Genomic DNA, 27,065 nt, shown 5'->3' on the forward strand with positions numbered 1-27,065 from the left:
GCTGACGTGTCATCAATCCAGGACACCTGAATGTTCCCTGCAATTCAGAACACAAACGGCATGACAGAGATGGGTCGCTCTACAAAACGTAGAGACTCAAAAGCAAAGCAATTCGCTTCAAAGCGCTTCTAGTTTCATTCTCCAGAAAAGCAGCTCCCTCACTCCCTCCACAGAGCATGGCTGGTCCTTATTCAAGCCATTGACTGCGTGAAGGCAGCAGGAGAGGGTCCTGTGTAAAGAGGAGTCCCTTACCGAAGGCACTGAAGAGCTGGTAGAGATCGCTCGTCTTCCACGCTTTAGGAAACGTGACGTAAAGGACGTTGTCTCGCTTTGGCTGCACTGCGGGGAAAAAACAGTTTTGTTAAAAGAATAATAATAAACTGTATACCAAACACATTTGAAAATATGCTTCTCACGTCAATAACGTAGGGGGAGAGAGGCGGGATGCTGTAGTTTCATCAGGGTTTACAGGACAAAGCACTTTGGGATTTTCAGAAAACGGTAAGCATGACCATCATGCTATTTCAGCCGATTCCCATGCAGGAAAACTCTTATAAAAAAAAGGTTCCCACAGTAAAAGCATATGGAAGTGTAATAAAGCACAGTGATAGCATAATAAAGCACAGGTAAGCAATGTGAAGAATAGCAAGGTAGAGTAACCCATCTTCATAAGCATGGCAAACCACGAGATGCAGGGTCGTGGCAGTGCAGGGCTAGCAGGAGGGAGATACTCACAGTCAGGTCCACTCAGGTTGAGGTAGGGGATGTCAACAATTCTCATGAGGAAGAGTCTGAAAGAGAAGAGATCCAGAATCACAGAGCAGCAGCCCAAAGCACCGACAGCACTCACACAGTATACTGGGCAATGAACACAAGACTGTCTGGAATACTTCTCATGCTTTTAAACATAATTTCTAACCAAAACAAAAGGCTAGAACCTGGATTGATCAACTTAGCTGTAGTTTTAGTTCATGACATCAATGAATAAAACATTTCATTGAGGAAGAACCCTGCTCAAAATGTTTACTATTCTTATCCAACACCATCTGCATGTCTGCAATATCTGATCAATATGTAAAAATACAAGAACGGGAAAGAGTGTGGTAATCAATATCAGAGAACAGCTTTACACCGAGCGATGAAGAGCACTAGAATCCATTACATCTCAAACCCAGACACTGCGTGATCTTTCCACCCTTTGTGTGATTAACACTGATGCTGCAGCTGCTTCCACTTTCACAAGCCAAGCACCAAATGATGTCTCTCACAAACCCAAACAGAGATGGATTGCTATCCTCACTGAAACAGAGGCGCTCATTTTCTCCAGCTCATAGCAAGAGATGAAGACAAACGCATTCCCTTCCCCAGCACTCTGCACAGACATCGCTGGTAATTTACAAGGCTGCTCCTCAATTATCTGCCACAAGCAAGCGCTTCCCATCAAAGCCATGCGAGCCTCTGATCACAAGGGAAGAAAGCAACAGCCCTTTCATTAGGATCTCCAGGATGCAACAAATTGTCACTGGCATCCGTCCATCTCCTCTGATAAAAACCACAAGCTGGCTCCCGGCGAAGCTTTCAATCTTTCTGGATTTCTTTAAGTATGTTTATTGTACTGCGATGGAAAAACAACCTGAAGATTGTCTGAACGGAGCAGTGAAATAAAAGAAAGCATTTTAAACAGAAGAACACTCACTTGTTGAAAAAGGGCTCAATGAGCTTCGATCTGGCAGAAACGTGTGGTTTAGGAGGGCTGAGGAACGAACCTAGAACATCAAACAGTGACGTGAACAAATTTAGCAGATTCACACAAACAAGTCAGTTTAAAGTTTATATATATAATACATAAATGCAGTAATTAAGGGCAATAACCATGATACTGTTCACTCAGACTCCCTTTCTCTCTCACCTGTCCCCTGGTTTGTGTTTAAACAACTTTAATTGGCATTTGAGTTCTACGCCAAGCACTGGAAACCATGTGGGGTCAGGTGGGCATCTATTTATCAGGGACTACAGCTGTAACACTGATGCCGTGAACAGGACACAAAATGCACTGTATACTCCATTATAGAGTCCCAACTTCATCTGCAACACAGGGAGGAAACGAGGAGAGGAAACTGAGGCAGGAAGGGACTTGGGGGCAACGTTATGCTAAGAGAGGGAAGAAAGCAATACCCCTGCCAGATTTCTAACTGCATTTCTTCCCAGGTAAAACACACAGAGCTCTCAAACAGCAATGCACGGAGGTCGGTACCCAAGAAGTTGGCCATGGAGATGAAGCAGAGCCCGGTGATGTAGGCATCGTAACCGGCTTCGTGCAGCTGCTCCGAGGCAGTGTTGTAGCTCTGGAACCCCTCGGCGCTGTCTGTGAAGAGGAACCGGGAACACAGTTCAGAGTCAACTCAAAAGCCTGGGAGTGCAGCACAAGAAAAGGACCCACAAGCACACCTGGCAGGGAATTCCAATGGAACTATAGCTGAACCTGGCACGCTGGCAGAATGGGAGCTCCAAATATACCAATTCAATTACACGTGATCATCGTTCTTTGATTTTCAATAAAAGTTCTACAGTGTGTTTCTGCACTTGTACCTGTGTTTGTTGCTTTGTTATTCAGAATACATACAGCAAGCATGCTAAATGTGTAGCTACTTCATGTTACTTTTTATATAATTGCAACTACTGGAGCATAACTATTGAACAATTGGCATTAAAACTGCAATTTCAGCAAACGAGTCGGCTATAAATGTAGTTATAATAGACTAAGCAAAATGCTTCAACAAAAGTCGTTGGGAAGCACCCGATTGCTCTTGGACAGGGCTGGCACTACAGCAGCCTGCATCCCTGGTACCCTGAGTTAGAGTGGAGAGACCACAGTGCGATAGGAGGGGTCTGCCAAGACCAAGCAGCAGCCCTCGTCATTAAGAGACAGCATTGCATAGGATCTGAAGCACTAACTGCAATGGATTCATGTGGGACCTACTAAAAGAAAATACTGCAAACTGCTAATGCAAATCGGGTCACAGCCCAAATAAAACAGTAGCCCGTCAGCACCACTGTCACACAGGGTCATGGTCCTGGAGGGCTATTCCGCTCCACGCTGAACGGGTCAGATTACGACGTGCTTCAGGGTCTGGGCTGAGGTTTAACTGATTCCATTTGGAACAAAAGACCAGGGCTGGAAGAGCCAACTCTGGCCAGCCCTGAACGTGACACTGTGAACGTTTGTCGTGTGTGCGTCTGCATTCCAGAAATGTACCACTCTGTATAGCGCTAGAATGCAGACCCCTTGACCAGGTCTACGGTTCATTGAGAGCGGCTGTTCTGTAACCCTGTGCCAATGCTTCTTACCAACTTCCGGGGACTTGAAAGGCGCTTCTTTTAACCTCTTTTCCAGGTCTGCGAGAGACGTGTTGAGAATGAGCTCCTGGAAGCACAAGACAGGAAAAAGAAGAAGAGCACATCATGCAAGAGGCAAGAACGCAGCAATGCTTCACACTCTGTGGTGCTATCTAGAGAACACACCTTCCCTACAAGCGCATTCAAAAGTGCTGCAGTCCCACGCCAGCCATTCATCTGCCCATTCACAGACATGAAATACAGTAAAAAAGGGAAGGGGTCACTCATTTACTGTCACCTAGTGGCATTGCATTTCCCCACAGAGACCCTTGGACAGTATTTTGATGTGCAATTACATTCATTCCACAGTCCCAGAGGTTACCTTGAATGGATGCGTGCTTGCCATGAGTTTGGTGTCTAAAAGCCTTAAAGGAAAACAAAACACAATTTACAATAGGAAACGTCAAGCCCACAATGCATTTCTCTTTAATAAGTATGACACTAACAGATGAACCTTTCTAGCACAATCCGATCACACACAAGGGAACACACTTGGAGTAGCTGCATTGTGAAGCCCCAGTTCAGGACACCGCAAGCTGCACAATCCACACTGAACCCTGTGAAGCATGCCAGCTCAGGACCATCACAGAGAAATACTCTGCAGCCATTCAACAAACACTCAATCAAGAAACAGCTCAGACATGTGGTACTAACCTGGGAAACACACACAACGTCACTTCTTTAAAACCACTCAGCTCCTAGGATTCAGAACGAAGGGTTACTGAATTAGCAAGAACAGAATACAAAACGCACACTGCTGCAGCAAAATTCAGAGATACAGGAGCAGAACTGTCCCACACATGTGTGGTACATGCACTAAACAGCAGATGATGCAGAGCTGAGACACTCTGCTTTCAATCCAGTCTGCAGCCTGTTTTCCCACCTCTAGATTTATTCTAGAACTCAAACCCCCACCCTCTCCAACCCCCAGTGTCTTAACAGGGTTAGATGCAAATGTACAGTTTCAATATTCACAGTTACACCACTAAGCAGCGCGGTGCAGAGGTTAGTAAAAGGCGAGTCAGTGCTGCAGCTGTCCGAGGATTGCCAGCAGCACTTGAACGAACCCTCACCTCGGGTAGCGGGCAGTAAAACTGATGGATGGTGTGCATGACATCTAGCAGCATGTTGTGACCCACGACCAGCTTGCCCTGCAGAAAATATAAAGACAGAAAATAAACCAGTCTTGCAGTATTGCAACAAGCATGCAGCATGAAAACCTGGGCTAGGGGAGGCTAGTGCACCTGCAGGCAGACTGGTCTTTCACTCTCTAAATTACAAGGACAGGAATGCTCTGGAGTTCATTTACCATCCCCAAGAGCTCCAATACTGGACAGGAGCTTCCCAAGAGAGCAGCAGGGTATCACTTTCACATCCCTGAAACAGTGCTGGCCCTGTTAGTATCAGATAGACAGAGAGGAGTACAACTTGCCGATTTGGAAATGGCATGAATGACTCTGGAGAAGCCCACAGCGTCAGCAAGTTCTCCCTGCAAAAAAAAAAAAAGATGAAATCACAGCTAATGAGAAGGGAAACCTGCACAAGCATCAAAGAGCTGGAAGGAATCCGAAAACAGATTAGGCATCTGCTGCAAGGACCTTCCTTTCTCTTTCATCCCATGACTGTCTACTTATCTCAAGTGCAGGGAATGCATTGTAGAGTTTGATCTCATTGCTCAAGACACAACGATACAGACTGCAGAACAGACCAGGGGGGTGCAATTTATTCAAAGTGATCCGGTGTAAAAAAATAAAATAAAAACACATGCCTGTTCTTAATAAAATAAAAACACATGCCTGTTCTTAATATAATAAAAACACATGCCTGTTCTTAATATGATAAAAACACATGCCTGTTCTTAAAAATAATAAAAACACATGCCTGTTCTTAAAAAAAAACACATGCCTGTTCTTAATATGATAAAAACACATGCCTGTTCTTAAAAAAATAAAAACACATGCCTGTTCTTAAAAAAATAAAATAAAAACACATGCCTGTTCTTAAAAAAATAAAATAAAAACACATGCCTGTTCTTAATATGATAAAAACACATGCCTGTTCTTAAAAAAAATAAAATAAAAACACATGCCTGTTCTTAATATGATAAAAACACATGCCTGTTCTTAAAAAAAATAAAATAAAAACACATGCCTGTTCTTAAAAAAATAAAATAAAAACACATGCCTGTTCTTAATATAATAAAAACACATGCCTGTTCTTAAAAAAAATAAAATAAAAACACATGCCTGTTCTTAAAAAAAAACACATAAAATAAAAACACATGCCTGTTCTTAATATGATAAAAACACATGCCTGTTCTTAAAAAAATAAAATAAAAACACATGCCTGTTCTTAATAAAAATAAAATAAAAACACATGCCTGTTCTTAAAAAAATAAATAAAAACACATGCCTGTTCTTAATATGATAAAAACACATGCCTGTTCTTAAAAAAATAAAAACACATGCCTGTTCTAAATAATAAACACATGCCTGTTCTTAATATGATAAAAACACATGCCTGTTCTTAATAAAATAAAATAAAAACACATGCCTGTTCTTAATATGATAAAAACACATGCCTGTTCTTAAAAAAATAAAATAAAAACACATGCCTGTTCTTAAAAAAATAAAATAAAAACACATGCCTGTTCTTAATATGATAAAAACACATGCCTGTTCTTAAAAAAAATAAAATAAAAACACATGCCTGTTCTTAATATAATAAAAACACATGCCTGTTCTTAATATAATAAAAACACATGCCTGTTCTTAAAAAAATAAAATAAAAACACATGCCTGTTCTTAAAAAAATAAAATAAAAACACATGCCTGTTCTTAATATAATAAAAACACATGCCTGTTCTTAAAAAAATAAAATAAAAACACATGCCTGTTCTTAATATAATAAAAACACATGCCTGTTCTTAAAAAAAATAAAATAAAAACACATGCCTGTTCTTAAAAAAATAAAATAAAAACACATGCCTGTTCTTTATGATAAAAACACATGCCTGTTCTTAAAAAAATAACACATGCCTGTTCTAAATATGATAAACACATGCCTGTTCTTAATATGATAAAAACACATGCCTGTTCTTAAAAATAAAATAAAAACACATGCCTGTTCTTAATAAAATAAAATAAAAACACATGCCTGTTCTTAATATGATAAAAACACATGCCTGTTCTTAATATGATAAAAACACATGCCTGTTCTTAAAAAAAATAAAATAAAAACACATGCCTGTTCTTAAAAAAAATAAAATAAAAACACATGCCTGTTCTTAATATAATAAAAACACATGCCTGTTCTTAAAAAAATAAAATAAAAACACATGCCTGTTCTTAATATAAAATAAAAACACATGCCTGTTCTTAAAAAAATAAAATAAAAACACATGCCTGTTCTTAAAAAAAATAAAATAAAAACACATGCCTGTTCTTAATATGATAAAAACACATGCCTGTTCTTAATAAAATAAAAACACATGCCTGTTCTTAAATATGATAAAAACACATGCCTGTTCTTAATATAATAAAAACACATGCCTGTTCTTAAAAAAATATAATAAAAACACATGCCTGTTCTTAATAAAATAAAATAAAAACACATGCCTGTTCTAAATATGATAAACACATGCCTGTTCTTAATATGATAAAAACACATGCCTGTTCTTAAAAAAATAAAATAAAAACACATGCCTGTTCTTAAAAATAATAAAAACACATGCCTGTTCTAAATATGATAAAAACACATGCCTGTTCTTAATATGATAAAAACACATGCCTGTTCTTAAAAAAAATAAAATAAAAACACATGCCTGTTCTTAATATAAAATAAAAACACATGCCTGTTCTTAATATGATAAAAACACATGCCTGTTCTTAATATAATAAAAACACATGCCTGTTCTTAATATGATAAAAACACATGCCTGTTCTTAAAAATAAAATAAAAACACATGCCTGTTCTTAATATAATAAAAACACATGCCTGTTCTTAATATGATAAAAACACATATGATAAAAACACATGCCTGTTCTTAATATAATAAAAACACATGCCTGTTCTTAATATAATAAAAACACATGCCTGTTCTTAATATAATAAAAACACATGCCTGTTCTTAATATAATAAAAACACATGCCTGTTCTTAATATAATAAAAACACATGCCTGTTCTTTCTCCTGCTTCTGCCGTTCTCTCCTTTTTCTTTCATCCTCATCCACTTTGCTGATTAAAATGCAGCGCTCTTTCTAAAAGAAATTAAAAAAAAACACACCATTCTGCACAGAGACCAGCCAGCAGCACCCCTTTCACAAAACTAAAAGCGTAGCTCCAGTTCAGTTTGTGACTTGAAGCCTGTCTAAGCTATCATGTTACTACAGAAGGCTTGCCTTGTGCCACACCATGCAATTGTTCTGTGTTAAAAACTTGCACCACTGAGCATGCTGGCTCTACATCAAGAATAAAAATGAAAGATCTTAAACATTAGGCAGAAACAATAATCTGTTTAACAGTAACAGAAAGTACTGACAACAGCAACAATTCCTACAACTATTTTAAACTGCTCTGCAGAATCCTCTCTCTGCTGTACACAACTGCAATGTTTCACTAGGACCCTGCAGCAATGCACACACAAGGCAAGCAGAGCGCTGCAAATGCAAAATTTACAGGATGTGCAGCACATCGGATTACACACAAACAGATTCACGCAGACACTGGGTCCTACCTTCTGTGTTTCCACGGTTTCTACATGAATGCCTTTGGAAAATCTGGAAAGCATTACAAAATGTTTTTTTTTAAAAAACAGGCGCTGCTTCACCGTTTCAGACATCAGTGTAACTGGGAGACGCTCCAGGAGAACGTTCTACCCATTACCATGCCAGCAGCAATGAGCGATTGTGTCAAACATGTTCACTACAGCCAAGAGCATCGATCACATGCTGCTGGTTACACTGTGGCCTTACACTGCACCAGTATGGTGCTGCTGCCTCTCCCAGTGGCAGCCTGTGTTTGTATTGAAAGTGGAATTCCAGGGAGCCCCAGAATCTGAAACCCCAGTGTAGCAACACAGAATGGAGTTTAATCACTTACTTCCAGTTCAAGGTCTGATAAATGAGCTTCCTCTGAAATCTTAAAAAAAAAAAAAAGACACAAGTCTTCCATTACCACCCATTCTGCGCTGGAATTGGATTAAATATGCGTGGATATTTATATAAAGTGGACTTTTTACTCCAACATCCCATAATAACTCGACACTAACAAAGAGAACGTATATTACAGGTTACCAATGTAACAAGATTTACATGAAAACAAACAGGAAAGTACATGTAATTAACACAGGTAACAAAACATAGGGCAGAATGACCAGAAAAGCAATGCTATTAATAATAATAATAATAATATTTCACAAAGCTGTCAGAATATCCCCGAGTGAAGCACACTTACCCAGTACAGGGCTCCAACTGCACACTGGACTGTTCGGAGCCGTTTGACAAGCTTTCAACTTTCTCTCTGAAATAATGGAACTGTCATTATTATCATGGTGGGGTTTCTTTCTCTCTTCAGTTAAACATGTCTCTCAATACAGTCTCTCAAACCACCATGTGGCAAGTCTCTCCCATGCAAGTTCCCATGAATCCATCTGACTGCCAGCAACGCACACAGGGACCAGACAGGATTGCAGTGTGCTGACGATGCAGCAACACTGAACTATAGATGCTGAACACACAGCTTTGCAGCAGCCAGCGCAGACTTTGACTCACATGACTCTCTCTATGAAGGCTCTGTGCTCCTCTGGAATGACAACCGGCCCCTTGCAGGAGTTGGGAGACACGAAGGACGGGGTCCCTGCTCCGTTGGACTGAGAGCGCCGCTCCTCGTATTGCTCCCTGAGCTGCCCCTCCTCCTCCTGGTTCAGATAGGGGATACCTGGGGGGTGCGACAGCAGGGAATCTCTTTACATTGAAGGACCTCGAGCGACAGCTGCACAGACACTGCTACTTACTGGACTGTACTTACCACTACGAAACACTTTGTTGAAATCAAATCCCTGATTGGCCAGAAAGTCTATGCTTGAACTCTGCAATAGAAGCACACAGAGAGAATCAGAGAGGTAGTTTGGTAAGAAACGTACATTTCAGGAGAGTAGACTTCACTGCTGAAAATTATCAAGGAATTGTCACATAGGCCTCTCCAGACCAACTGAAAACAACCAGCAGCCCGACTGGACCAAGCCAGCAGCCCGACTGGACCAAACCAGCGCCGTTTCCAGAATTTATTCAAGAGAGAGCCGCTGTTTATGAGCCACTCACCTGACAGACAAACTTGATATCCGGGGAGCTTCTGTTCAACGGCTTCGGAAAAACATAAAAGTTAAAAGACTTAATGATGTACCTGCAAAAAAGAGAGAAGAGAAAGTGAACACATTTAACCCATACAAACTGCTGTGAAGAGTAAGACAACTAAAACAGCAACTCACTTTGCTTCTGCGTGGCTGTATTTAAAAGCACAGAGGCCAAACTGAAACAACAGGAAGTCCATGGAATGCTACAAGAAAGAGAACAACAATGTTTCACAAAGATCACAGTGAGAGAAGGGAGGACAGGGCAGATAAACTGCTGCAAAGTGTAACCACGTGGCTGTTTGACCCCACTGTGCACTCTCCCCTTCATTCTCAATCAATGCACTGTTGCACCAGAACAGGTCAGGTCTTTCCTGAAGACAATTGACAAACAGAAACCAAACCATCACTACCGGAGAATGGGTTTCCAAGCGAACAGACTTCAAACTGTGCCTACACACTAGCTGCAGGGACTCCTATTGCACAGCACTGTCACCCATTCCTGGTTTTTATACCAGCCCCAGTGTATCAGGGTGGCACGTCCAGGTGTTTCTTATTAAACTCCTAGGCAACGAGAGTCTTATTCCCAGACCTGCAGTAGAATGGCACCAGTCTCTTACCTTTTTCAGTTTCTGATAGCGCTCTTCCGGCGTGTCCAGACCATTCGTCAATGCGCTCACGGAGGGACCGTCACTGATTCCTTAACAAATGAAAACACGCCGCTATGAAACCAGCCCGAGTTAGGAAATCCATGCTCCTATCGAGAATCCTGCGCCGTATTTACACGCTCGACACACACACGGCATATACTAGCATTCAAAACACCGCGCACAGCACCGAGCTCTTCAGTTCACAATGAAATGCACAACACAAAAACAGCGAGACAAGACCGTGGCAGAATCACATCTACTTTGTTGTTGCTGCACAGAAAGGTTACCTGAAAATTCTCCATCGATGGCTAGGAACTCAGCTTCGTGTATCGCGCTGTATATCGTATCCAGGCACTCTTTAAAATCTGCAAACGACAAAACAGACTGCGGTAATGAACTCAGCTCTGCCAAACCGTAAACAAAGACTGCATTGTAAACACCCGCACGAAACAGAGTCAAGACTTTGCAAACCGAGCAACACCTCTCTGTCACCCGAGGTCTGCATATTAGATGATTTATCACAGCCCCATGCATGGCTCGGATATTTCAAGGCCCCCGGTCTCATACTCACTTTTCCTGGTCACTTCCATCCCTGCAGAAACAGTCGGCTCCACTCGCGCGGCGTTTCCACTCCGCTCTTTAATCCTTTTTGCAAACACTTCCGGAGCTCGCGTTAGAAACACGTGGGTTTGGGGGGGGGGGGTACACTAAAGTGCAGTGACCCGATGACGCACAAGAGGCGTTAAAGAGAAGCGGAAAATCTCAATTATTTCAACTAAAATCGCACAAGCTATAAACGCTATTCAACATAATTGTTACATGGCTATTTCAACATAATTGTTACATGGCCTCAATGTATTTTATTTTATCTCAAACTGCTCATTTAAGGTAAACTTATCCATGGTCAAATGTGTATATAATAATAATAACAATAATAATAATAATAATAATAATAATAATGATTTTAAAAGTAAATCTGCTGTACTATCCTTTTTTGCAGTATCCTTTATTCTTCACAAGAGGGTAGCAGTGATCTTTATCTGCAGTACCGGCAATATCCACAAGAGGGGAGCAGTGAGCTTTAGCTACAGTACCGGCAATATCCACAAGAGGGTAGCAGTGAGCTTTATCTGCAGTACCGCCAATATCCACAAGAGGGTATCAGTGAGCTTTATCTGCAGTACCGCCAATATCCACAAGAGGGTATCAGTGAGCTTTATCTGCAGTACCGGCAATATCCACAAGAGGGGAGCAGTGAGCTTTAGCTACAGTACCGGCAATATCCACAAGAGGGTAGCAGTGAGCTTTATCTGCAGTACCGCCAATATCCACAAGAGGGTATCAGTGAGCTTTATCTGCAGTACCGGCAATATCCACAAGAGGGGAGCAGTGAGCTTATCTACAGTACCGCCAATATCCACAAGAGGGTAGCAGTGAGCTTTATCTGCAGTACCGGCAATATCCACAAGAGGGTAGCAGTGAGCTTTATCTGCAGTACCGGCAATATCCACAAGAGGGTATCAGTGAGCTTAATCTGCAGTACCGGCAATATCCACAAGAGGGTATCAGTGAGCTTTATCTGCAGTACCGGCAATATCCACAAGAGGGTATCAGTGAGCTTTATCTGCAGTACCGGCAATATCCACAAGAGGGTAGCAGTGAGCTTTATCTGCAGTACCGGCAATATCCACAAGAGGGTATCAGTGAGCTTTATCTGCAGTACCGGCAATATCCACAAGAGGGTATCAGTGAGCTTTATCTGCAGTACCGGCAATATCCACAAGAGGGTATCAGTGAGCTTTATCTGCAGTACCGGCAATATCCACAAGAGGGTATCAGTGAGCTTTATCTGCAGTACCGGCAATATCCACAAGAGGGTATCAGTGAGCTTTATCTGCAGTACCGGCAATATCCACAAGAGGGGAGCAGTGAGCTTTATCCTTTATGTTAACAGTGTCTTTAATTATTTTAAGTTAGTTTTCTTTTATCAAGTTTTTCTTTTTTACAATTCCGAATTAATTTAATATTATTTCACTTTCCTTCATAACGTAGGAATTGTACAGTCATTTAAAATGTACCGGGTGTATATATATATTAATATATTATATCTATATATATATCATAATATATATATATAATATAATTATATCATTGCAGATTGTAAAACCTCTGATAAAAATATAGCATAGATTCAACACCGAACAAAAATATCGTTTGATATGAACATCTAGACTCCTTCAGGCTGCGGCACATTCGCAGATTTCTGGAGTTAAAAGATTGATATCCGCATAACCAATCGTATTGAGCAGAGCCGAGAGCTGCAATCGCTCTTGGCCAATAGAATGCTAGCAGGGGCGGTGCGCTTGAGCAGGTAGCTTGAAGTGACGTCTTGTGAATGGATGGCTTTGTGAAGCGCGGTGTTTATCTACGATATAATAAGCCGTAGGTGTGTTTGATATTGATTTCCTCGCCATCATATGAATAATGAAACGGCTGGGATGAAAGCCGGTGCTGTTGGGTGAGAAAGGCAGGTCTATTATTTTCATTTCAACATGCTCACTCCAGATTGAGGAGCGAGGCCCGCGTTGCAGGTTCTGCATAATGTTCAGAAATCTTTTAAAATTACTGGTTTCACCTTTTACTTGGTACGTAATTAAATGCAGTGGTTACTTCTGTTTCCATTAGGAACAGCAGCCTGGTGTACCTGTGTACTCATGACAGTCTCTATCAGCTTGTACCGGAGTCTCAGTGAAGCGAATACAATGTGTTTAATACGAGTTAACTGTGTTTAAAGAGCGTGTAACGCGAGGATAGACGTCGTGTTATTGCCGGTAAACTAGTGGAAATAAGTACGACAAGGAGGACCTGCAGTGTGTCAAAGTTACAAGTGAAAGTGAAATACAGACCGCATTCGCACTGCGACTGTGTTAATGATATTATCACGTTACACGGAAGGTTTTTAGTTGAAATTATTTATTGTTTTGAACGCATTCATTCAGCTTTGGTGATGAACGCTTCTTTGCTTGTGCATTGAGTTTAGTTTTCTCGTGTGATGACGCTGAGGCCGGCTGTGCGTGTCGTCACACACTGCCTTTGAACTTGAACACAGACCCCTCTGCGCAAGACCTGCGGTACAGTCACAGGATCAGCTGGGAGTAAGGCTAGACCTGCGGTACAGTCACAGGATCAGCTGGGAAAAGGCTAGACCTGCGGTACGGTCACAGGATCAGCTGGGAGTAAGGCTAGACCTGCGGTACAGTCACAGGATCAGCTGGGAGTAAGGCTAGACCTGCGGTACGGTCACAGGATCAGCTGGGAGTAAGGCTAGACCTGCGGTACGGTCACAGGATCAGCTGGGAGTAAGGCTAGACCTGCGGTACAGTCACAGGATCAGCTGGGAGTAAGGCTAGACCTGCGGTACGGTCACAGGATCAGCTGGGAGTAAGGCAAGACCTGCGGTACGGTCACAGGATCAGCTGGGAGTAAGGCTAGACCTGCGGTACGGTCACAGGATCAGCTGGGAGTAAGGCTAGACCTGCGGTACGGTCACAGGATCAGCTGGGAGTAAGGCTGACCTGCGGTACGGTCACAGGATCAGCTGGGAGTAAGGCTAGACCTGCGGTACGGTCACAGGATCAGCTGGGAGTAAGGCTAGACCTGCGGTACGGTCACAGGATCAGCTGGGAGTAAGGCTAGACCTGCGGTACGGTCACAGGATCAGCTGGGAGTAAGGCTAGACCTGCGGTACGGTCACAGGATCAGCTGGGAGTAAGGCTAGACCTGCGGTACGGTCACAGGATCAGCTGGGAGTAAGGCTAGACCTGCGGTACGGTCACAGGATCAGCTGGGAGTAAGGCTAGACCTGCGGTACGGTCACAGGATCAGCTGGGAGTAAGGCTAGACCTGCGGTACGGTCACAGGATCAGCTGGGAGTAAGGCTAGACCTGCGGTACGGTCACAGGATCAGCTGGGAGTAAGGCTAGACCTGCGGTACGGTCACAGGATCAGCTGGGAGTAAGGCTAGACCTGCGGTACGGTCACAGGATCAGCTGGGAGTAAGGCTAGACCTGCGGTACGGTCACAGGATCAGCTGGGAGTAAGGCTAGACCTGCGGTACGGTCACAGGATCAGCTGGGAGTAAGGCTAGACCTGCGGTACGGTCACAGGATCAGCTGGGAGTAAGGCAAGACCTGCGGTACGGTCACAGGATCAGCTGGGAGTAAGGCTAGACCTGCGGTACGGTCACAGGATCAGCTGGGAGTAAGGCTAGACCTGCGGTACGGTCACAGGATCAGCTGGGAGTAAGGCTAGACCTGCGGTACGGTCACAGGATCAGCTGGGAGTAAGGCTAGACCTGCGGTACGGTCACAGGATCAGCTGGGAGTAAGGCTAGACCTGCGGTACGGTCACAGGATCAGCTGGGAGTAAGGCTAGACCTGCGGTACGGTCACAGGATCAGCTGGGAGTAAGGCTAGACCTGCGGTACGGTCACAGGATCAGCTGGGAGTAAGGCTAGACCTGCGGTACGGTCACAGGATCAGCTGGGAGTAAGGCAAGACCTGCGGTACGGTCACAGGATCAGCTGGGAGTAAGGCTAGACCTGCGGTACGGTCACAGGATCAGCTGGGAGTAAGGCTAGACCTGCGGTACGGTCACAGGATCAGCTGGGAGTAAGGCTAGACCTGCGGTACGGTCACAGGATCAGCTGGGAGTAAGGCTAGACCTGCGGTACGGTCACAGGATCAGCTGGGAGTAAGGCTAGACCTGCGGTACGGTCACAGGATCAGCTGGGAGTAAGGCTAGACCTGCGGTACGGTCACAGGATCAGCTGGGAGTAAGGCTAGACCTGCGGTACGGTCACAGGATCAGCTGGGAGTAAGGCTAGACCTGCGGTACGGTCACAGGATCAGCTGGGAGTAAGGCTAGACCTGCGGTACGGTCACAGGATCAGCTGGGAGTAAGGCTAGACCTGCGGTACGGTCACAGGATCAGCTGGGAGTAAGGCTAGACCTGCGGTACGGTCACAGGATCAGCTGGGAGTAAGGCTAGACCTGCGGTACGGTCACAGGATCAGCTGGGAGTAAGGCTAGACCTGCGGTACGGTCACAGGATCAGCTGGGAGTAAGGCTAGACTTTGTTTCCTGCTTTCCACTTTGTTTAAACAATGGATACGTTTGTATTTATTTATAGATTTATTTTTTAATTGCCTCAGATTGTTATATAGCATGTACTGTAACCCAGTGGTTAAATGTTGTGATTGTTTAATTAAACTTTCTCTTTACAGGGATGAAAATGCAGCTTGCATTGCATAGCCCTTTAATCCACTCCTGGTTTTACTATGGGTTTAGTAAGACACACCTGAGTATGGCTAAATCAAGCTTGTGGTAAAGTCTGCCATGGGTGAACTCACTATGCAACGGCACTAATGTGTTTTAATTAAACTTTTTTTTTTAATCTTGTTTGCAGACTGTTTAAATGGCTTGGAAGCATGGTGCTTTATGGCGCTGATGAGTAAAGACGATTCACCCTGGGAGAGCTCACCAGAGATTCCAATGAAGGGGGGTGTTGATTGTGAAGAATTTAAGTCGGAGTGCTGGTACGATCTAGAAAGCCCCCACAAGGTTCCCAGCAGCAGCAGCCTGCTCTCTGAAAGCGAGTTCTCCTGCCACTGCTGCTATGACATCCTGCTCAATCCCACCACCCTGAACTGCGGACACAGCTTCTGCAGGCACTGCCTGGCTCTCTGGTGGGAATCCTCCCGGAAAACAGAGTGTCCGGAATGCAGGGCGAAATGGGAAGGCTTTCCCAAGGTCAACATCCTGCTGAGGTAGTGACACACAAACACATATATGTATATTGTAGGTACTGGTGTTGAAGCGATACACCAGTCTTTGTATAGTTTGTATCTGGTGTGAAGTGGCGTTCACATTAGCTGTAGTGTTTAATCGTTCCTGTTGTATCGTGCAGCACCCTGTGCCACATTCTGATGTATGTTCATCTCCATGATCTTGCGCACAGGGATGCAGTAGAGAAGCTCTTCCCTCAGGTTGTGGTAAAGAGGCGGGGTGAGGTTGACTCGAGCCCTAGAATCGTACAGAGCCTGTCTGCCTTCCAGCGGTACGGGATCGACCAGGCTTCCCGGGGGCTGAACCCCCTCAGCGGGCACTGGCAGCGAGGGGCTGGCTTCTTCTCGGGGGTGCTCACTGCCCTCACCTGTGTCGCAGTGAGTATGCTGCCCCTAGCACCCCTGCACTGCCCGAGTACACTTGAGAGGGCTAGTTTTTAGGGTACTATAGGGGAGGGGTTCATTTATGTGTGGGTGTGATTAATTACTTATGAGTTTATGGTTTCACTTACATAAAACAAACAAACATGCATTAAATCTGAAATCAAACTGCAAAGCAAGGTGTTTCTGCAGCATCAGTGTCTGTATAAAGCATTTCTGTGTAAGAAGCAGGCTATTATGGGGCTATGGGGATATAGCGTGTAAACACCACACTTCATTTCACACTGAGTTTATAATCATCACGCTAGTGATGTGTTCTGACAAGGCACAGTGCAGTTACTGTGTGCTGACTAACCCAGGCATGGCTCTTTCAGGTGATGCTGCTTGTGTATCACTGGAGCAGCAGAGATGTTGAACAGGATCTTCTGCTCCGTAAACCTGCGACAAAGTGGACCGCAGAAGATGTCATTCTGTGGCTGGAGCAGTTGGGACCCTGGGCTTCTCTTTACAAAGAGAGATTTCTGGAGGCGCAAGTCAATGGAAGGTAAAGTGAGAGACCCTGACCTCTCCATCCACACAACTCTGTAAACACTCAGTCATTCACAAGATACATGATATTACCGAAAATGCAGTGCATTATTTTACCTTTACTATAGTCCTGTGCTGTCCGGATCACAGCTATATATTTTTAAACATAATCCAATTTATGATTTATTATTTTTGACTAAATACTTGTAATTCTAAATCCGCTAGGGGATACATTTTTGTTTGCTCAGGAGCAAGATCATTTATTTTCTGTTCATTCTGTTGAAAGGAGGGAGGATGATCTGGAGTCGCTGTGGTGCTCAGGAGATGCACTGTGCTACAGAGTGCTCTTTGTTTTGGCGAATGCTCTGGAGTAGAAGTTTCGTTTCAATGTATTCCACAACTAATTTAGAATTACAAGTATTTATAAAAAAGTAATAAATCATAAATTGGATTAATATATATATATATATATATATATATATATATATATATATATATCATAATATATATATATATATATGCATTGCAGACAGCGCTGGATACAATGAAGGTGAACACTGAATGGAAATTTGATCAAGGAAGTGTAATTTGAAGCCACTTCCCCAACACAGAGAGAGCTGTGATTTCTCTGCTTTTATCTGAGTGTTTGTTTGTAGACTCCTAGTGATGCTGGAAGAAGAGGAGTTTTCTAAAAGCCCCTTCAGTATTGAGAACCACACCCACAGGAAGGCAGTGCTGATGGAGCTAGAGCGAGTGAAGGCACTGGGAGTGAAGCCACCTCAAAACCTCTGGGAGTACAGGGTGCGTCGTTCTAACACACTGCACCGTGCTGCAAGAGCGAAGCGTCAGGGCTGAATTAAAAACGTCGCAGTGCAGAATAGCTAGTGCAGAAGGATCTCTGTGTCCCTGCTAAATGAAGCGCTAATCAAGGTTTTAGAAGCTCTAGTGCAGAAGGATCTGTGTCCCTGCTAAATGAAGTGCTAATCAAGGTTTTAGAAGCTCTAGCAATGCCCTCGCTGGCCCTCTATTTCTTGCGTAGTGTTTAAGATGTGTTTGTCAGATTAAAAGCTGCTGCTTCGCGGTGCCTCATCACTTCATGTTGTGTCTCTGTGCAAAGTCACTGCAGTGGTCTGGGTTCAATCAGACCGTGTGACCTACAGTATAGCACAGGCACCAGGATGCAGCTGTTTATCTACAGCGCTACAGTTGAAATGATTTGCATATCCTAAATTAGTGTGGAAAAAAAAAGAAGATTCTCCGTGTAGGTAGAAATTCAGAAAGAAGATCCTGTTTTTTTTTATGCAGCTGCTCCAAGCGATTACTGGCCTGACCTGGGGGGAGGTGTAATTTGACTGCATGTCCTTATCTGTTTCAGGCTGTGAATGCTGGGAAGTCTCTGTTCCTGCTCTATGCCTTGAAGAGCTCTCCCCGCCTCACTCTGCTCTATCTGTACCTGTTTGACTACACTGAAACATTCCTACCCTTCATGCACACCAGCTGTCCTGGCAGTGGGGGCGTGGCTGAGGAGCCAGATATTCTAACAAAACATTTGGTAAGGGAGCGTGGGGATGGGGTGTTCCTTTCAATTCGGAGCTGCAGCGCATTGCCCTTTTCAAGAGCCTGTTTCCTGATTTCAATTCCTCATTTCCATTAGACAGGCCCTCTGCACACAGGAGTTATTTAAATAATAATTCAACAAGCATTCTCTAGTTTACTTTGTACTCATCTGCCAGCCAGATGGCTTTGTATGAAAAGTAAACCACATTTTATAATCTTCCCTTTCTGCCCGTGGTGGGATGGAAATAAGACTCCTATTGCAGAACCGTTCCAGGTTTTAATATGAGCTTCATTAGCCGCAGTGTGCAGGTAGCAACACGTTGAGGTGTCATTTTAAACTCGTGAGAAAAGCAGCAGGGATCTGCTGTGCAGTGGGAGCTGTCCCATCATTGGTTAGTTTTAGTTTTGAATGCTTGTCCCTGTTCAGATGTCTGCAGTGTCTGTTTCTCTCCCTTGAAGCTGAATGATCCCAGCTGGACGCAGTGGGTGGAGTTCCTTGTGAAATACTCCCTCCTCCCGTACCAGCTGATGGCAGAGTTTGCCTGGGACTGGCTGGCTGTGCACTATTGGACATCGCGCTTCATCATAGTCAATGCCATGCTGCTGTCTGTGCTGGAAGGCTTCACCTTCTGGAGGCTCTGGTCACGCGGGGAGCTCAGGTAACGCACCTGCCCTTAGAAGCAGCAGCCACCTGCTCAATGAACTGCAGGCTACAGGTGCTTTCAAAAGGATAGCAAGCGGCACACGTAGAAATAAACGCCAGCAGGTATTTTATTTAAGGTAGTTTTAAATAAGTTTGGTTACCTTCTGATAAATGTTGCTAATTTACATTTCATTGTGAATTTTAAATAATGAATGACAGCAGAGGATGCCGGAATATTGCAAAACAGAGCCCAGTGGAATAAGGCGATCTGTGTATTGCTGAACACTGCAGTGTTTAAGGAGGTGGATGTTGCGTTCAGTTCTCGGAGTGACTGTTCAGTTTACATGCTGCTCATCTTCACAGAGTTGTATACAGGTAGTGAGCGTGCATTCTGCTTTCTAACCAGCAGGGCTCTTCCTCATCGCATGTGGAGTCACTTCTGGAAAGTGTCAACCCAGGGGCTGCTTGTCGCCATTGTCTGGCCCGTGATTCCTCAGTTCATCTGCAACTGCTTGTTTTACTGGGCCCTGTACTTCAACCCCATCATAAACATTGACCTGGTGGTGAAAGAAGTGCGTCGCCTGGAGACGCAGGGGCCATAAGAGAAGTCAAACCTGCTTTGAAACCTTCCCATCCTTGCTACTGAAAAGCTTTTTAAATGCCAAGTGGCGTCAGAAACACGTTGGTAAGACTGCTTTAGCTGTGCCACGATATCAAGGCAAACGTCTTTGAAAAGCAGTTCTTCAGTTGATTTCAAACCCGTGTGAAGCCGAACTGTAATGTTTAAATGCAGCTTTAATGAAAAACCTGAAACGGACGCAGAAGAAAAGTGTGATTGATTTTAGAAAATGAAACCCACCTGACGCTGATCAGATGGGGTGTTCAGTCTCTCTCTCTCCACCAAAACAAACTGATTGTAATTTTAAAAGACAATAATAATAATTGCAGGGTTCAGTGGCATGTGGTAATGGATCCAGTTACTGTGTGGTCTGTGACTGGATGATCCTTCTCATCTCGCTCTTAGAGTGATGTGCTTCCGCAGTGTCTCGTCTCAAACTTGCAGGACGGTGGCCGTTATATTCCATTTGAACCCCAACAATAGCCTTGTCATTATTTTTGATCTTCAGTTTACATGTCTGCTCATTGCAATAAAGAAATTACAAAGATAGTGTTGTGTTTAACATTCGTTAAGGGATGTAACAGTGTTTGTGTAATCCAATCACATGGTCTCTTGCAGGTATAACCCTCACTAGTGTTGAACCTGTGTCTGCACTTAGAGCCAAATGCAGCCACTAATTCCTCAATCTAAAATAATAAGTGCTGTATCTGCCTGGAAATGTTTTTTTTGTATTTTTTTAATTGTTAAATGATAGCGCCAAAACACTTGCTCTTCCGCTTCTATTGGCTTTTATGTGACGTTTTCCCTACAAAACGGATTTCAGTGTGTAAGGACTATCTCTTTTGTTTTGATTATGAGAGGTTCACATGCCATGGAAGGGTGGTTTGTCTCAATTTATCTTTAAGGGAAAGTTCTGATATTATATAATGTATATATTGTATAATAATCGCATTCTCAGACAGAACAGATGGGTTAAACGTGTGAAAATTATATGAAATGTATTGCAGTAAAGAATTAAAGCTTTATTTTTTAGACATTCTCTTATTTCAATACATCTTATTTTATACCAAAAAAAAAAACCAAACCATAAAGTTAGCAAGCTGTGTAGATAATTCTGACAAGTTGTGTAGCGATCGCAGAGTCGTTGCCAGTTTCCAGCCCCATGTTGTAAGTTAGTAGCTGCATGTTGGGTGACATAATCCCGGCTCGGATCTGCCTTATTAAGATTCTGGTCAATAAGAGCACACCTGAGGTATATCTATACACCAGCAATTAGTGTGGCGTATGTAAACTTCTGAAGAGTGAAACTGCACTTCTGATTCAGTTTCACTATGTACATCATGATGATGTCTGATTCCTTCCTTGTTGACCAAAGCAAGAATCGTGCACCTGCTTGATTAAATCGTTTGCTGAAGCTGGGACCTGCGCTCATTTCCTCGGCACACATTCCCAAGCCCTGAATCACAGAGAGGGCAGGAGCAATGGTTTCTAACAGATCACATGCAAAACAAATGACACAGGCTTTTATTGACTTATTCAATCACAGAGCAATGCAAATCATATACAGAGATAACACACTATGGAAAGTTTAGTGCTCAACACATTTATAAAAAGCAGTTTTAATTGGTTTCATCACACATAAAAAACAACAACTACTGTCGCTAGGCAACGTTTAGTGCAATCACACCGAGGAGGGACGAAATCCCTCAATCTGGCTTCAAGCATCCATCAATGTTTTAGTCATGGAATCATTGCACTGCAAGCGATACAATAGTGCTTTCAACATCCCTGAGCTTGGCTTTTACAAATTTTACTTGCATTTTTAAATGTAAAAGTCTTGCAAAAATATTGGTGATTTACTTAAATTTACAGTAGCATATATATATATATATATATAAAAAATATATATATATAAAATCAGCGAAAGACTGCGCTGCTGATGGCCGGGGCGCATCTCTACACACAGAGGGGAGAGATGTGCAGCAGCACCACCCCCGAGGGATTGATCTTCAGGTAGATGACGTCGATCAGGGTGAAGATGCCCAGGAAGTTGGAGTCGAAGACGTCGTACACCTTGTACCCGAGCCGGCAGTCCACGATGTAGAGCTTGGCCAGGTTAGCCAGGTACGGTCGGGGCGTGCCGTCGTTAGCAGTGAGCAGGAAAGCCACGGCGTACTCTCCCTTAGACAGGGTCCTCTTCCACACCTCAAAGTGACTGTCCTGAAACACAAACAAAATATTCTGAATAGAATTCCTCATTCTAGATGAAATATGATTTGGAAATCAAAAACAAAAGTTAGATTTTTCAATATTTAAAAAAGCATGAAATCGCTCACTTGAAACAAAATTGGATACACCAACAGTTTAATAAACATGTGTGCCTAAATGCTGTGCTGTCTACAGTGTGCATGGCACTGTCAATATATGACTGCTTATTCTTATTGGAAGCAGAGCGAGGGCACGCCTCCTTCACACTGTCTCAGCACTGAAGGACCAGGTGGAGCTGAAGCAGGGCCTGTGAGCACAAGGACAACTAAAGAACTCGGAGCAGCATCAGCACGCAGTCCTGAGCCGTGCCCAGCGCACTATTCACTGAGCCCGGAGCAGCACGCAGTCCTGAGCCGTGCCCAGCGCACTATTCACTGAGCCCGGAGCAGCACGCAGTCCTGAGCCGTCCCAGCACACTATTCACTGAGCTCGGAGCAGCACACAGTCCTGAGCCGTGCCCAGCGCACTATTCACTGAGCCCGGAGCAGCACGCAGTCCTGAGCCATGCCCAGCGCACTATTCACTGAGCTCGGAGCAGCAGCACACAGTCCTGAGCCGTGCCCAGCGCACTATTCACCGAGCCCGGAGCAGCACGCAGTCCTGAGCCGTGCCCAGCGCACTATTCACTGAGCTCAGAGCAGCAGCACACAGTCCTGAGCCGTGCCCAGCGCACTATTCACCGAGCCCGGAGCAGCACGCAGTCCTGAGCCGTGCCCAGCGCACTATTCACCGAGCCCGGAGCAGCACGCAGTCCTGAGCCGTGCCCAGCGCACTATTCACCGAGCCCGGAGCAGCACGCAGTCCTGAGCCGTGCCCAGCGCACTATTCACCGAGCCCGGAGCAGCACGCAGTCCTGAGCCGTGCCCAGCGCACTATTCACTGAGCCCGGAGCAGCACGCAGTCCTGAGCCGTGCCCAGCGCACTATTCACTGAGCCCGGAGCAGCACGCAGTCCTGAGCCGTGCCCAGCGCACTATTCACCGAGCGCACTATTCACCGAGCCCGGAGCAGCACGCAGTCCTGAGCCGTGCCCAGCGCACTATTCACTGAGCTCGGAGCAGCACGCAGTCCTGAGCCGTGCCCAGCGCACTATTCACTGAGCTCGGAGCAGCACACAGTCCTGAGCCGTGCCCAGCACACTATTCACTGAGCTCGGAGCAGCACGCAGTCCTGAGCTGTGCCCAGCGCACTATTCACTGAGGGACACCGCTCTATTGGCTTCAGTCCAGCCAGTATGCTTTTCAGTTGCAAAATAATTGCTACAGCAAGTTTCTCCTGTGCAGTGACCCCTCTGCCCCTGTGCGTTCACCTTGAGCATGCGCACTCCTTGCAGTCCCAGCCGGTCCTGGTTAATGGAAATGGCCATCTGGTTCTGCAGGATGTCTTTGGCCTTGTCCGAGATGCTCCTCAGGTCATTGGACATGAAGAGGGGGGCTGCCAGGACGGCCCACAAAGCCATCTGAGCCTTGGATTGCTCGTAGCTCAGCCCAAAGTCACCGACTATCAGCTAAAGCAAAAAGAGAAAACGTTTGGTTGCCTTGATATGTTGATTTGGTATGCGGAGATAACTGAAATACACACACACACCCACCCTGAATTACTGTGCTAATAAAGGCAGGGCTGGAAATAAGATTGCCGTTGCGTAGCGGTTTGATCCATTCCTGGTTTTACATGCGAGTTTAATAAGACACACCTAAGCTTGTTGCTTACACACTGTGGCTAATCAAGTTAATAGTAAGCCCTGGACTGGGTGAAAGTGCTATGCAATAGGGCTCTTATTGGCATCCTTAAGAGGCATTTACCATATCGGGGTCGTTCCAGTGGCCTGGCCCCGCTGCGGGCTGGAGCACCGCCTGGTTCTTCCCGAACCAGTCGATCACGCTGAGAACGTCGTCCCACGAGTCCTGGATGTCCCCGTAGTTTCTCCACAGATTGCAGATCTCGACCAGCTGGGTGTAGTTCACCTGCGTCAGGTGGGGGAGGGGTAAAGGACAGCCGCATTAGTCACCTGCTAATCTGTCCGGGAGTTGGGTGCATGATTTAGAGCTTGTACAAAACAAACAACACAAGCAGACAGACCTTCAGTCAGCCCAGGTGACTTACTGACCCCCCAGCCCTCATGAAAACCCCCAAATACAATAAAGACAAAGTGGAAAGAAGCTTCCGAGCACTTGGGCGATGCCGTGGAGACCGGCTACTGCTCAGACCATTAATCTGACCCCAGGGGTGGAATTAGGGCTCCCGTTGCACAGCAGTTTAATCCATTCCTGGTTTTACTTACTAGTAGTTTAATAATCAAGCCAACTACTCAAGCTCGTATTAAACCCTGGACGGGGTGAAACGGCTATGCAATAGGAGTCTTATCTCCAGCCCTGGAGCCCACAGGCACCTTGCTTCACAGGCAGCCCAGTGCACTCACCTTCGGGGGGAGGCCTCCCTGGTAAGCTGGCCAGCTGCAGGAGTAAGCAATGGGCCTCCCTGTAGCGTTCAGAGCCGCGCTCATCTTCGGATATCCTAACACAAGACAAGGAAAGAGCCGACAGGGTCACAGGACACACACTGCACCCGAAAAGGAGGGTACCCCATCCAGCCAGAGCCACACTGCCTCAAGCATACAATAACAAGACAGCATTACTATGTGTGTGTGTCTGGCAGTGCAGGAGTGTGATGCTGTGTTTGATGAATGAGCTATTTTAATTTCCTACTGAAGTGCGGCTCTGCCTCACACCTTCTGCTTTCATGGAGTCGTTGGAATAGCAGCCGTCCAGCTTGAGCATGTCCACTCCCCACTCTGCAAAAGTCTCTGCGTCGATCTGCACCGTGTCCAGAGTGGTGCCGGGGTACCCCCCACACGTGTACAGACCCATGTCCCCGTAGATCCCCAGCTTCAGCCCCTTCGCATGGACCTGGCCAGAGAGAGAGAATTACAGGCAAACCAGGAATCGAGAGGCTGTCGGTGCACACAGCGACCAAGAAGGAAGACCTCTGCATATATGAACAGGTGTGACTGGTATACAGTATGTTGATGACCAGAAATCTTGCAATCTGAAATACCTGCCTGTCTCTCTGCCTTCTTGTCTGCTTGTCTCTTTCTATCTCTCTGTCTCCCTCTCTCTCACTGTGCCTGCCTGCCTGCCTCCCCCTCTCTCACTCTGCCTGCCTGCCTGCCCCCCTGCCTGCCCCTCTCTCTCTCTCTCTCTCTCTCTCTCTCTGCCTGCCTGCCTCTCTCTCTGCCTGCCACTCTCTCACTCCCTCTTTGCCTGTCTCTCTCTCACACTCCCCCTCTGCCTGCCTGCCTGCCTCTCTCTCTCTCTCTGCCTGCCTCTCTCTCACTCCCTCTCTGCCTGCCTCTCTCTCACTCCCTCCCTCTCTGTGCCTGCCTGCCTGCCTGCCTGCCTGCCTCTCTCTCTCTCTCTCTGCCTGCCCCTCTCTCTCTCTCTCTCTGCCTGCCTCTCTCTCTCTCTCTGCCTGCCTCTCTCTCACTCCCTCTCTGCCTGCCTCTCTCTCACTCCCTCTCTGCCTGCCTGCCTGCCTCTCTCTCTCTCTCTCTCTCTGTTGTTTCCTCACATAGTCAGCGAGTGCCTTGATCCCGCTGGGGAATCTCTTGGGGTCGGGCTGCAGCCTGCCCTGGGCGTCTCGTTTCTTGGCGGCCCAGCAGTCATCGATGTTCACGTACTCGTACCCCAGCGCTCTCCAGCCGTCCTCCGCCAGCCTGTCTGCCATCGCCCTGAACAAGTGCTCGCTGCACAGGGGACGGGGGGACAAGGGACAGACATCAGTGCAGAGTCTCAACAGGGGACAGACCAGTGGCCCCCCCGTGCTCACAGTCTCTATACTGTGGGGTGTGTTCAGGCTGCTCCAGCGTACCTGATGCAGTTGTCTGGATCGTTAGTGCAGTCCGTGTTGCACCGGTAGCGCTCCCAGGCCAGCCAGCCCATGGGTGGGGTTCTCATCAGCCCATTGTCCAGAGAGCAGGCCAGGCCCAGCACACTGAGCAGGGTGACCAGGGACACGGGCTGCATTGTGCTCTGCCTGGGGTAGGACAGAGGAGGAGACCCCACAAGAGTATTTTACACTTTCAATACACAAGAATACAAATTCTGTAAGGAGAGGTATGAAGGGCCCTTATCAAAGTGTACCCAATCAAAGCATTGCAGCATAGTGTAATAAAGCACAGTGCAAGCACGGCAAAATACGGTCAAGGTCTTTTGGTAGAGGCATTGGCTATTGTTTGAAACAGAAAAGCATTTCGTGCTGTGCCCTAATCTCGTGGCTTGTAAGAGATCTTCAAAGGGCTCCGCTAGACTTGACGAGATAATATACCGTACATTTTGCAAAGCGCAATAAACTTTTCACGTGCGATTATAGCTCTGTCATAAATGTACAGTGAACTTGAAAAAAAAAAGAAACCTGGAAACAAAACTATTATTATTATCTACTTTTAATTGAAGTTTATTTCACATGGATCACTTGAACTACGGTTTATTTTTTAGTCGTTGCAAAGGCTACATTCTAAACAATTTAGCGATGACACAGAAACGCGGCGCTGCTACACTGCAGAAACTAGGGACGCATGTGCAATCCATATTTAAAGTGGAATGCACATTTAAAGCAGCCTGTAATACGCGATTAAAACTATTTTAAAGAAGGGATGGTAAGGATAAATACCTCCAAATGTTCGCTTCTTCCAATTGCACAAAAAGACGACGCGTCCCCGCCGCTGCCGCTGTCTCTTCTGGTCAGAAACTAAAATCAGCTGATACGAAACACTGCTTTCACTTCCGTATATTCAAACCATAAACTTTATTGAAACCGGTATGACTTGTACT

General features: G+C 45.1%; 3 protein-coding genes across 7 annotated transcripts in view; 1 reads left to right on the plus strand and 2 right to left on the minus strand.

The window, feature by feature from the left end:
• Window positions 1-11,071, minus strand: part of LOC121331132 (poly(A)-specific ribonuclease PARN-like) — a 12,038-nt gene extending 967 nt beyond the window's left edge. The window contains exons 1-21 of the mRNA XM_041278345.1: window positions 10,968-11,071; window positions 10,684-10,761; window positions 10,367-10,446; window positions 9,885-9,952; window positions 9,718-9,799; window positions 9,425-9,485; window positions 9,169-9,334; window positions 8,852-8,917; window positions 8,498-8,536; window positions 8,133-8,175; window positions 7,576-7,656; window positions 4,829-4,885; window positions 4,470-4,547; window positions 4,051-4,094; window positions 3,719-3,761; window positions 3,349-3,424; window positions 2,255-2,365; window positions 1,697-1,766; window positions 736-791; window positions 253-339; window positions 7-37 (exon numbers count right to left, since the gene is read on the minus strand). Coding sequence (XP_041134279.1) covers window positions 7-37; window positions 253-339; window positions 736-791; window positions 1,697-1,766; window positions 2,255-2,365; window positions 3,349-3,424; window positions 3,719-3,761; window positions 4,051-4,094; window positions 4,470-4,547; window positions 4,829-4,885; window positions 7,576-7,656; window positions 8,133-8,175; window positions 8,498-8,536; window positions 8,852-8,917; window positions 9,169-9,334; window positions 9,425-9,485; window positions 9,718-9,799; window positions 9,885-9,952; window positions 10,367-10,446; window positions 10,684-10,761; window positions 10,968-10,986 — 1,436 coding nt within the window. The 5' untranslated portion in view covers window positions 10,987-11,071. The remainder of the gene's footprint in view (window positions 1-6; window positions 38-252; window positions 340-735; window positions 792-1,696; window positions 1,767-2,254; window positions 2,366-3,348; window positions 3,425-3,718; window positions 3,762-4,050; window positions 4,095-4,469; window positions 4,548-4,828; window positions 4,886-7,575; window positions 7,657-8,132; window positions 8,176-8,497; window positions 8,537-8,851; window positions 8,918-9,168; window positions 9,335-9,424; window positions 9,486-9,717; window positions 9,800-9,884; window positions 9,953-10,366; window positions 10,447-10,683; window positions 10,762-10,967) is intronic.
• A 1,662-nt stretch (window positions 11,072-12,733) lies between these two features.
• On the plus strand, window positions 12,734-21,001 carry LOC121330808 (bifunctional apoptosis regulator-like). 5 transcript variants are annotated; one of them, XM_041277614.1, is made up of 8 exons: window positions 12,734-12,838; window positions 15,863-16,223; window positions 16,415-16,619; window positions 16,997-17,166; window positions 17,807-17,951; window positions 18,526-18,702; window positions 19,167-19,366; window positions 19,757-21,001. In XM_041277614.1, the coding sequence occupies exons 2-8, from the start codon at window positions 15,895-15,897 to the stop codon at window positions 19,950-19,952; spliced, it is 1,422 nt and encodes a 473-aa protein (XP_041133548.1). In that variant the 5' UTR covers window positions 12,734-12,838; window positions 15,863-15,894; the 3' UTR covers window positions 19,953-21,001. The 5 variants fall into 5 exon arrangements, with proteins under 5 accessions (XP_041133548.1, XP_041133547.1, XP_041133551.1 ...); XM_041277613.1 differs by having other exon boundaries at window positions 12,735-12,842; XM_041277617.1 differs by having other exon boundaries at window positions 12,735-12,842; window positions 19,760-21,001.
• A 476-nt stretch (window positions 21,002-21,477) lies between these two features.
• On the minus strand, window positions 21,478-26,998 carry LOC121330809 (alpha-N-acetylgalactosaminidase-like). Its single transcript, XM_041277618.1, has 8 exons — window positions 26,905-26,998; window positions 26,104-26,268; window positions 25,804-25,978; window positions 24,965-25,142; window positions 24,656-24,750; window positions 24,039-24,200; window positions 23,546-23,743; window positions 21,478-22,189 (listed from the first exon to the last, which is right to left on the minus strand). The coding sequence occupies exons 2-8, from the start codon at window positions 26,256-26,258 to the stop codon at window positions 21,926-21,928; spliced, it is 1,227 nt and encodes a 408-aa protein (XP_041133552.1). The 5' UTR covers window positions 26,259-26,268; window positions 26,905-26,998; the 3' UTR covers window positions 21,478-21,925.
• Window positions 26,999-27,065: the final 67 nt, after the last annotated feature.

The sequence above is a fragment of the Polyodon spathula genome, chromosome 18 (genome assembly GCF_017654505.1).
Source record: "Polyodon spathula isolate WHYD16114869_AA chromosome 18, ASM1765450v1, whole genome shotgun sequence".
Taxonomy (NCBI): Eukaryota; Metazoa; Chordata; class Actinopteri; order Acipenseriformes; family Polyodontidae; genus Polyodon; species Polyodon spathula.

Coding starts and splice junctions, on each gene's coding strand:
- LOC121330808 (XM_041277614.1), top strand. CDS start 15,895: ATGGCGCTGATGAGTAAAGACGATTCACCCTGGGAGAGCTCACCAGAG. Junction 17,952..18,525: donor AAAACCTCTGGGAGTACAGG/GTGCGTCGTTCT, acceptor TATCTGTTTCAG/GCTGTGAATGCTGGGAAGTC. Junction 19,367..19,756: donor TGGTCACGCGGGGAGCTCAG/GTAACGCACCTG, acceptor CTTTCTAACCAG/CAGGGCTCTTCCTCATCGCA.
- LOC121330809 (XM_041277618.1), bottom strand. CDS start 26,258: ATGCAGCCCGTGTCCCTGGTCACCCTGCTCAGTGTGCTGGGCCTGGCC. Junction 25,979..26,103: donor GATCCAGACAACTGCATCAG/GTACGCTGGAGC, acceptor TCCCCTGTGCAG/CGAGCACTTGTTCAGGGCGA. Junction 24,751..24,964: donor CGACTCCATGAAAGCAGAAG/GTGTGAGGCAGA, acceptor GTCTTGTGTTAG/GATATCCGAAGATGAGCGCG.